The sequence below is a fragment of the Odocoileus virginianus genome, chromosome 16, assembly GCF_023699985.2.
Source record: "Odocoileus virginianus isolate 20LAN1187 ecotype Illinois chromosome 16, Ovbor_1.2, whole genome shotgun sequence".
Taxonomy (NCBI): domain Eukaryota; kingdom Metazoa; phylum Chordata; class Mammalia; order Artiodactyla; family Cervidae; genus Odocoileus; species Odocoileus virginianus.
Window position 1 is genome coordinate 33,363,808 of NC_069689.1, and position 11,463 is coordinate 33,375,270.

General features: G+C 35.7%; 1 protein-coding gene across 2 annotated transcripts in view; it reads right to left on the reverse strand.

The window, feature by feature from the left end:
* The window catches only part of NUBPL (NUBP iron-sulfur cluster assembly factor, mitochondrial), a 238,166-nt gene extending 229,189 nt beyond the window's left edge, over positions 1-8,977 (reverse strand). For both annotated transcript variants that reach the window (XR_011491825.1, XM_020870428.2), the window contains exons 1-3: positions 8,835-8,977; positions 8,129-8,276; positions 4,605-4,639 (exon numbers count right to left, since the gene is read on the reverse strand). Coding sequence is in view for 1 of the 2 variants with exons in the window: in XM_020870428.2 (XP_020726087.2) it covers positions 4,605-4,639; positions 8,129-8,276; positions 8,835-8,942 (291 nt within the window). In the remaining variant the exon portion in view is untranslated. The remainder of the gene's footprint in view (positions 1-4,604; positions 4,640-8,128; positions 8,277-8,834) is intronic.
* Positions 8,978-11,463: the final 2,486 nt, after the last annotated feature.

Consider the following 11,463-nt stretch of genomic DNA (forward strand, 5'->3'; position numbering starts at 1 on the left):
AGTATAAAATGAGAAGTAGAATGATGGAGCACCCTATCATTTAAGAATCAGGAAAAGAATAGTGTGCAGGCCACTAAGCCACAACAAGCCCTCCCATCCCACACCATTCCTCAAAAAACAACGCAAAACAAAACTTTGCACTTATATACTATGAAACCCATCTATACACTCGATTCATCCATGTAGCAAACATTTGTTGTCTATTTCCTAAGTCAATAGCCAAGAATGAAGACAACACAGTTCTGAATCATAAGAATCTAGATATCATAGGAGTAGTATAATAAATAGGCTAAGGGCACAGGATCTAGGCTGGCATTCAAAACTGGCTCTGCCATTTACTTCCTGGGTGAGCTTGTGCAAAATACTTAGCCTCCAGCTGCTTCTGCTTCTTATGTACAACAGGGACCATAACAGTATCTATTCCCATATGGTTGCTATGAAGAATAAATGAATTAAGAAACATATCATGAGGAACAGTGCTTGACATATAACAAATGTTCGATAAATGTTATTTTTATTATTTGCTATATAAAATTACCAGAATGGTTACATGGGTATATAATAGTAACAGTAAATAGTGCTATTGGATTTCACAAAATGGAAGAAAGACACTCACTGGGAGTGAATTCAGGGAGCATGTCACTAAGTACCTCTCAGGGCAGGCTGGCTCATACAGTGCCTCGGTGTGAATCAGAATGCAGTCTGTGGGTACACATGAAGAAGAGGATACCCTGGATGTCTGTCATAACTCAATTCCCTTGAGAAGTACTCTAGGGGCAGGATATAACCAGCACAAGCCGTGCATCGCAGCCTGGAGGAGAGGACCTATAAAGCTGATGAAAAAGTAGAGAACACTCCAGAAGAAACACTGTAAGCTATTAAGAACATAATATCAACATAGTCAAGCCCAAACTGGCAACAGCAAGCAACCCAGACTTGCCAGAGCACCGGGACCATTTAGAAGAGCTGAAGATAAACCCAGAAAGGTGGATGGGAGCCAGATTATAGAAGATCTTGAAGCTCACCAAAGGCATTCAGGAGTGACTCTGAGCAGGGTTAAATGGGGTTCCAATGGTGCTCAAGTAAGAATAATCTGGCATTATGTACTGAATGGATTTGTGCTTGTGCAGGTAAGAGGTGCTTGCAGCAGTCTCCTAGTCTGGGAGGCCCTTAAAGGCAGGGGCTGTATTTCATGCATTTCTATATTCTTCAAAGTAGCAAAGTTCTTGAGGAAGGGTAGGCACTGTGTAACTGTTTGAGGTAGACATGAATGAATGAGCCAAAAAGAAGTAATATGAGGCTTAATTAGAGTGGGAACAGTGAAAACAGAAAGATACATACTGGAAAAATATTGCAGAGACAAAAAAGGACATTTGCTGGCTGATGAAATGTGACAAGGATAGGGCAGAATCAATAAAGACTGTAAAACTGATAAATACTAAGTGTACTGCATTATAGGTTTCTGTGAAAGGCAAATATCATTATGTTAACAAAAATGGTCTATGAAAAAAAGACGGCTTCTCTTGGAAATAAAAGCTAAAAAAAATTAAAAAAAAAAAAGAAATAAAACTAGTTGTCTTGGACAGAAACACTACTATATTTGACCTTGGACACAGTTCATCATTTTAAGACATTTATCTTCCTCTTGTCTTCAGTAGATTATAAAACCTTTAAGAGTGCACAGTGTGCCTACTCTGAAACAAATTACGATAAAACCTTATTAAGTGTTGCTTTAAGCACACTTTCTCACTCACAGAAGAAATGATTACTGAACTGAAACGATTACCATCACCAAAATAGACACACACATACACAAAAAGACATATATACACTTATGTAATTATGTATACACACACAAAACAGTTTTGTTAATGCAGTCTTCGTAGGCATGTTTACTTTTCTTTATATACCCATACTCATTGTGTCTGACAGTGAGTGTTAGAGGTGCTCATTAAATGTCTGTTGAACTAAAATGAACTGAAATAAACTGGTTTAGGAACATCACAGAGCTCATCACTGGTTTCTGGTGACCTTTACCTTCCCCTCTTCAGTTTCAGTGTTTCTCTGTTCACTAAATTTATACTGTAGAAGAATGAGATCCACAATAAAAGTGGTTAAGAAGATAGAAACAAGAAAGACTGAAATATATGATTGGTAATATGTAAAATCACTGTTGTGCCAGAAAATGTTTAACAGTGGCCCAGGGTGAGGTGGGAAGCCTAATGTTCAGTATTTGTCAATTTTCATTAAATACTCCCACCGTGGCCTATTTTGAGCTAACAACAGGGTATCAACTGCAAAATTCTTGCAAATTTAACAATCAGTTCTCACAACTAGCATGAGCCAGCTCCAATATACCACAGGATTGGATATTTAAAATGCACAGTGCACATGACAGGATCCCAAATTCCGCCCTGTAACACTACCTTCTGCATCCCCAAAGGAAAGTACAAAAGGCAAAGAAAAGGCAGGGAAAATTCACATCCTACTCCTATAAGGCTTTTATTTCCCTCTATAAAGTAGTCTTCTTTTGAACTGGCAAATGATCCAGCTCAGAAATTTTCTTTTGCCTTGGGCAGTGACAACCAAACTGTCTTGACCATGTTTCCCACCTGGTGAAAAATGTTCAAGTATACAACCTCAATACATGTTAATGTATCTGTTGACTTTATTAGAGACACTATACTAATTTACTATAAATTATAAAGTGTATACAAAAAAATTAAATTTTAAAAGATAAAAATTCATACAAATAAAGAAAAATTCCACATCCCAATGACTATCTTACATATCCCCTGGGGTTTATATAACCCTGTTTATAGAGATTATTAAGACCACCATTGTAAGTAAAATGAATATTCCTGGATCTGTTTCCTCCAGGCCAACAAACAAGTCTTATTAGATCTTCCCACTACGATGCTGGAAAAGGACAACCCAAGGAAGAAAGGAGAAAACAGTTAGCAAGGTCTTGGGCAAAGTTGGCTTAAAGGGTAAGCAGGTCAGAGACACCTCTTACAACACAAGCTCCATGGAATTAAGACTCCATGGGAATGAATCAGGGTATAACCAGCCCTCCCTAATTTAAGAGAGATGGGGTCCTTTCTTCAAGGTAATTAAGTGCTTTAATAAAAAGTATTCTTTAAAAAGTAGTACTGGCTTTTATTTCAATAAAGTTGCCTAACCATACAGAGTATCTCTCTTCTATTCCAAATTCGCATTGAAACAAACAAACAAAAAAGTTTAAAACTAAATTAAAAACAATCACACAAGAAAACAAAAAGGGTGCATTAGCAATTTAGAGTTCTAAAAAATTCTAGATGTATGGTTCTCAAACTTGAGCATGCATCAAAATCATCTAGAGGACTGGTTAAAACACAAACTGTAGGACTCCACCTAAATCAAGGTTTCTGATTTAGTAGGTCTGGGGCTCAAGATTTTGTGTGTTTAACAATTTCCCAGGTGATGCTCATTCTGCTGGTCAGATGACCACATTATAAGAATCACCACGCTAAGTAAATAGAGATCATTAAATGGAACCTTTTTTATTAATTCTAATTAGCATCTTCAGAGAGACTCAAACTAATGGTACAACCATTTTTTTAAGTGATCAGGAAAAGCAACTGCAAAATAGGGAAACAGTTCTGAAAAACTAGAAAAAATATAATTTCCAAATTAAAAATAAAATAAAAAGGGCTAAATAACAACCACAACCTAATATAGCAGTGTGGAAAATAGCTTAAGACATCTTTCAAAACACAGAGCAAAAGACAAAGAGATGGAAAATATGAGAGAAAAATTAACAAGCATAAACAGTCAATTTCTACCTAATAGATTTCTGGAGAGAGAACAAGCACATCACAAAAAATGATCAATGAGGAAATCTTCCCTAAGCTGAAAAATACTCAAGCCTTGTACTGCTTGCCCAATTTCCAAACAGGTAAAAAAAAAAAAAAAGTAATGCCAACAACCAGACACATATCTGTGACATTTCTAAACTTAAAAGACATAAAGGAAACTCATAAAAGCCTTACGGGGAAAAACACAGGTTATTACAAAGCAGTATGAATGAGACTATCATCAGACTCTTATTAGCATGCTAGGAGAAAATGGAACGCTGTTTTCAAGGTTCAGAGAGTAAATTATTGTGAACCTAGAATTCTACATCTAGTCAAACTAGCAAATACGAAGGTAAAATAAAGACACTGTTGGAAATTTAAGGACTAAGAAAACTGACTTCCTGTATCAGTTGACTACTTTTACTGTAAAAAATTATCACAGAAATTCAAATGGGTTTCAATGAACTAGAATTTAGGTGCTGACACAATGACATACCTTTGGGAGGCTCTAAGGAAAAAAACACATTTCTTGCCTTTTCTAACTTCTAGAGGCTACCTGAATTCCTTGACCAGCAATCCCCTCCATTTTCATCACCATTATTAAATGTAACCAGTACTTATGGCAGATTTTTTAGCCCCTTAAAGACATGCAAATAACTAGAGCTACAATATACAGCCCGATAGAGTAAATGGAAAACATCAGTATGCTCTAAATCACTGACTTAAAAATATGTTAATAAATTAGTAGTTCTATTAATAAATACCTACCGAATCATTCGCTGCTAGAGCAAGTGCAAGGTTCACTGTAAGAAACAAAAAAGTAATTAAACTTAGTAACTTTCCTTCTACCAGAATTCATTTTGCCTTTTAATATTTTCAATGTAATAACCAAAGCAAATAAAATTTTAATATAAATCCTTTATTAAAAAAATAAACAAGGACATGGAGAGACCATAGAAAGTAAAAAAGACAAAAAGGAAAGTAACATTTCAGCATAAGCAATAGATGCCTGTCTCAAAACTTTAAATAATCCCTTTAGCATATGTTTAAATAATATATTAAATGTTTTAATCATATTAATGTATATATAATTCAATTATTTTCAAAAAATACTTTGCAGAAAAATTATTTTTTAATAAATAAAAATGCAGCTGATCCTGTTGTTTTTTAAAAATAAATGCTGGTAATACAGGAATTCCAAATAATCTAATTCACAAAAACCTACATAAATGAAAGCTTGGACCAATGAGGAGAGGGAAGGGAAAAAGGTAAAAAGGTAAGACAGTGAAACATTTTCTCAAAAGTGCCTACTAATAGTGAATCTCAGACATAAACAGGGAAAGCAGTAGGCCCCAAAACCACCATTAACCCAGCAAGAGAGATATGCTACATCTGAGATGAGAAAGAGGTCCAAAAGAAATACATTCCCAAACTGATAAACAGACACACATACTGTGGATCACCATTCCTTACCAGACAATGTTCTAGATGATGCCGATACTGTTTCTTTTGAAGTATTTAAGAGCATAAACTCTCAAGGCAGACCTGGTTCAAACCCCAGTGTCCCCACTCTGTGTTTTATAATCTTGAGTATTTTTACCCCCAAGTATGTTTCCTCCTCAATAAAATGAGGTCCTATTTCATAACTGTTGTGAGAATCAAATCAAATTCTAAGTGTAAAGTACTCAGCCTAGGGAATGGCACTTGACAATTCATTATTAAATCATTATTAATATTTAATATTTGATTTAATCATTAAATCATAAATTATAAAATAATTCTGAATTTCAGGTATGCTGTAGGTTAAACATAATCCAACTCTAAGGCAGAGTAATTCATTTCAATGTGAGGATCTTTCTCCATTTACACAATAGAATCTAAGAGCATGTTTGCATCAATCAAACGTCCTCAATCTAATCCAAAATATTTCTAGCACACAAAGCAGATGGGAAATATTTTGAGATAGTTTGGAATTGGAATAAATATGTATAAGGGAAAGAAATATAAGCTGACAGAGTTATGCAGAAATAATCTATTTCTAAAGCAGAGAGAGCAGTTATGAAAAAGTATAGATCAATTATTTGAGATAGATAGTATGGTGCTAACAAAGATGAAAAGCAAGGAAGGGATGCTTACTAAAGCACATATATGTCACACACTGAACATTTTCTCATATACTTTCCTGTCTAAATGCTGACACAGCCCATGGCATTAGAAGATCTTATAACCAAAAACAATAAATAAATTTGTTTTAAACAAGTGCTAGCCTACAGATTTGACAAATTATATTGCACAAAACCCAAAGAACTTGTGGCTATTACCATGAAAACACCTTCCATCTTTAACCAATCCAAGTAAACACAGAGCTTGCAAAGGGATTCACATCACTGAAAACAGGTATTTTTTTTGGAAACCTTAATTTTCAAAACACAAGTAGAGATGGATTCTAGAATTGAAAACTAAGAGCTTCCAAATTTTAAAAACAAAATATTAAATAGATAGATTGTACGTCCTTAGGAAAGAAAGCAAAAGTGTGTAGGATACAGCATAAATTCATTAAAAACAATCACTAACCATTTTTAATAACAATATGGTATCTATCAAACAGTATAGTGGGAGCCTATCATAACTACAATACTTGTTAAATCTTAATTTCTTCAAAATATCTGAAAAACTCTTCCACGATACATTCAGGTCAAAATGGGGGGGGGGGGGGAGGGCGGGGGAACTAAGCTAATAACACTATATAGTTGGATCTATAGCTGGTTATACAACTACAGAACTGCTATATCCAGGAATTATCAAATATGGCTTTGAGCCAAGACACAGGATCGCTAGTGAAAGTCACAGAACTCTGTACCTGACCCTTTTTATTTCAAAATGTCATTAGTTTCAAAGGAATTAAGTAATTTTAAGGTACATATATGCCCCAAGTTTAGATTGATATCTGAGGGAAAAAAAAACTTTACAGATCTTAGGGAGGAGACGCAAGATGGAGTAGGGAATTAAGGGGTACAAACTACTATTATAAAATAAATAAGCTACAAGGATATATTATACAACACAAGGATTAGATCCAGTATTTTATAATAACCATAAATGGGATATAATCTTTAAAAATTGTGAACTATGCCATATACCTGGAACTTACATAATACTGTACATCAGCTACACTTCAATTTGAAAAAATGCAGGAATTTGAGTTAAAAGCTGAAAATAAATACATGAATATATACAAGATCTTAATAGTGAGGAACTATGTCAAAACTAACAAAATGAAATATAATAAGGATAGTTATTTTTTTAATCAACTGCAAAAAGGATAGACTGGGTAAGATCTGAATTAAGCCATTCCTATTAAAATGACTGAAAATTTTAAGTAATGCAACAAAACTTGAGAGATTTATGACTTCAAATTGATAATACAAGTTGCCTCTGTTGAACTGGAAGAAGGGGAACTACCCTTTTACATTATTATACTGAAATTTTTTTTTAGAAATAAAAAGTTTATTTTGAAAAAAATTGGGAATACCTGTTCATTAGTCCTGGATGGTACGTCTTACATTTCTAGCGGGACTTCTTTTATGGGTTCTGAACGCAGCATTTCAGTCACAATAAAATCTATAATCAACTTGCAAACTCCACCAAAAAAAAAAATCTCTGTTCCAGTATTAATATAAAGATCTAAAGATTAAATGTTTTAAATAATTAAAATATTTTCAAATATTAGATCTATTTTGACTTAAAAATGCTGAAAAACTGTTATGATTAAATGAAAACAGGTCACAATAATGTAAACAATCTCATTGCAACTACTTAGCTAAATGTACACTGAAAAAGACTAGAAAAGAATGCAAATAAAACAAATAAATTTAGTATTAAAAAAATAAATTTAGTATTAAGCTTACTAAATGTTTTAAAAATAATAACAACAACCAAACATTGAGTACTTCTATGTAGGAGACAGGGGGCTAAGTGGTTAACTTGTTTAATTTGCATGACCACTCTATGAAAAAAATTATCATCACTGTCACTTTACAGTTAAGTAAACTGAAGATCTGATGGGCAACCTGACTACCTTTTCCTCAGTTAAGGAGTCAAAGACCTGGCAACATACCTAGTTCTGCCTAACTCCAAAATCTAAGCCCTCAATCACTACCAGCTCCTCATACTAAGGAACCAGCTATTAGAAACTTCACAAATACTTTTTCAAGAACAAAACTATAATTTTAATATTGCGCACTTGCCAGTTGGTCTAAAATTCTACTCAAAATGAGAATATCCTATAGTACCTGCTGTAGTAGACTTTCCAACTCCACCCTTTCCAGAAGCCACAACTATAACTTGTTTAACACCTTCTATCGGTTTCTGCTTTGGAAGTCCTCGAGACATGATTTGTGATCTTCTTTGTTTTAGGGCCTCACTCTCAGCGCCAGAGAACTTGAGAAGAAGAAAAAACAGTTTTAAAATAAGCTATCTCCATTATTACGCGGTTAAACAACTGAGTATTTGCGATTAACAGGTCTTTCTTTTCTATTAATTCTGCTCATTTCCATTAGTTAGGCCTTTAGTGTTATTTACAAATAGCTGTTGATCACAACTGCAGAGACACATTGTTTAAGTTGAAATTTATTTGCCAGGCGTTAAAAATGGAAAGTAAGTAATCTCCCTCTTTACGGAGTTAAATCCCCCACGTGTTTTCCTTCTCTTTAACCTATTTTCTAAATAAACTTAACACTAAGAAAGCACGTGCAAGTCACACATCCATGTTCTAACCGTCTATTTCACACCCCTCTATGCCTCGCCCTGGTCCTACTGGGGGCCTGCCTGGAAAGTGGGCACATCCATTCAACTGGGGTCTCACTGAGCGGGGAGGGGGCCCAAGAGGGGCTGAAGTGAGTCCTTGGCAAGAGGCAACTGCACCTGCAGAGAACCTGCCGCCCTGGCGCCCCAGATCTCCGACCCGCCCGCCTGCACCTGCCCTGCAGCACCACGGACCTGGCGCCGACAAATCAGTAGTCGGCTTCCCCCAAGCGGGACACAGGCCCCGCCGCAGCCCCGAAGCGACACTCCACCAGACACCAGCAAACGCAGCCAAACCCCCATCACGCGGAATACTGCCTGAAGCCCAATCCGGAAACCGTCGCGTACGGCGCGGAGTGATGACGTCACGTAGCAACGCTCGGCTTCCATTCCCTAGCGACTAGCCGCTGAGTTTCTTTAGCCCAGGAACGTAACTTGTCGTTGTTTCATCTGTAGCCAGGTACAAACAATTTGTAGCGTTTTACCAAATGTCTGAAATATTTTCACGTATGTCCTCCGATTTGCTCCTCACAGAAGTTCTGAAGTATGTAGGTAGGAGACTCTTAACTACGATCCTCTTTTCGTAGATACGAAAACTGAGACTTCGAAAGTTTAGAAAACTGACCCGACTAAGAAGTAGGGAGTGGTGGAAGTTAAAAATGACTCCAGGTGTTCTCACAGAGCAGAATATAGTCACTTAAACACTGCCACTATTAAGGATTTCTTTTCTCCTGAGCGATCTATAGTAATAGTCTCTTTTGTGTTGGTTTTTACTGCTGTGTGCTGATAATTCTCTGAAAGAGAAGTCAGGGTGCTTTGCTAGGCTCGGAAAAGTTTAGCTAAATAAAAAAACAGGTCTAATGAAGCAAATTTAACTCAAGAAGCAACTTGAGTGAGACAAAGCTTGAAGGAGGAGATGGAATTTATCTTGGTAAAAGGAAGGATGTATCCATACAGTCAAAGCAGATGAGAGTGAAGGAAATCACTTTAGGAAAGAAAGCTGCAAAGCTGATACAAAAACCCAACGAAAGGATCATTTAGGGTGTAGGGTGATTTACCCTCACATATACCCCACATTTTCTATGGTTGAGTTTTGTTTCATTTGCTTTCTATCTGTAGAAAGTTTATTGTATAATCAATCATTCAGTTTATTTTACTCTGATCTTTAATTTCCTTAGTTTTAATGCAGCTGTAGCATAGCAACTTCAAAGAATTATTCTAAGAATTAAATCAGATATTACCGGGAAAAAATCCATTCAATTTAGAAGGTGCTGAAAAAAATTCAATTCCTTGCTTTTTCTTCCCCAGTCTCAAACTTTGTTACTTCCTTCAGTCTTCTTTATCTTACATTAAGTTTAACACTCCTAGGTTACTGTTTTATATCACTTTCTTATTTTATTATTTGTGATATGTTTTTATGATTAATTTTCTCAATTTTTAAATTTGTATCTGCTCAATTTTTATAAATTATAAGCCAAAAGAATACAGTTAAGGAGAAATAGCTGTCAGAATAATTCATTTACCAAACAAGAAATGCTGAATATCTGTTTCTCTCCAAGTAACTTTGTAAGTTCTTCCAGACTTCTCCCAGATTCATTCATTTAACAAATATTTATTGAGCAACAAATATGCACCAAGCACTAACTGAATCTTAGGGTTTTCAAAACTAAACTATACTTCATCTTCCTACTCAAAGACTTTACAATCCAATGCAAGAGACAGAATAAGTTGACATACAATTACAGCATGGTTTGATAAGCATAAGAGAAAATCACTGAGTGATACAAAAGTATAAAGGAGTACCAAATTCAATCAGGAAAGGCCTCTGAATAGGGTAACATCTAAGTCGAATCCTGACTATGGGTAATGTGTAGGAGTCTGCGGGATAACGACTACAGGGTTGTTGTGCAGAGGAAAGAAATGAATTGTTATGAACTGCAAATAATCTGCGTGGCTTGAGGATAGACTGTGAGGTACAAGACTGAAAGAGATGAGGCTAGAGGTTGGTAAGGTAAAGACTGCCCAGATCATAAAAGGTTTTATACATCCTGTGAAGGAATTTGGACTTTATCTTGAGGGAACCTTATAAGGATTTTAAGCAGGAAAGTAGCATGATCAAACATAACAAATCTGTTGTGTTTTAGAAATACCACTATGACTGTCAGGCAGAAAAAGAATTGGAGAGGCCATAACAGAGGCAGGGAGATGGCAGGTTACTACAGAAATCCAAAAGAGATGTTGAAAGCTTGACTTAACATCTCTAAATTCACTTTGCTTATCTACAAAATAGATAATACTTATTTGTAGTTCTGAGATTGAACTTAAAATAATGTACATAGAATGCCTATCACATAGTACAATATTCAATGAATATTAGCTACTGTGATGCTTATTGGTGGTATAGAATTAATAATGTGGGCAACTACATAAATGGTACTGACACTCTCTGAAAGAAAACATGAGGAAAAAAACTGAGACCAATGTCTATAGAATGAATGAATGGTTATTTTGATTTATCTTTCCTCAGATTGGGCTTTCCTTGTGGAAAGTGGCTTCCCCGCCCACTTTTCTGGTGGCTCAGGCAGTAAAGAATCTGTCTGCAATGCAGGAGACTGAGGTTTGATCCCTGGGTCCAGAAGATTCTCTGGAGAAGGGAATGGCAACCCACTCCTGTTATTTCTTCTTCAATAACTACTGCCACACAGACACATATACACCCATGGCCCCTTCTCAAAAGAGTATTCTTGTTCAGCTCCTAAGAACTGCTAAGTCATTTGACCCATCCCCATGGTCACAAATTGAATTAAAGATTGGACCAATCATA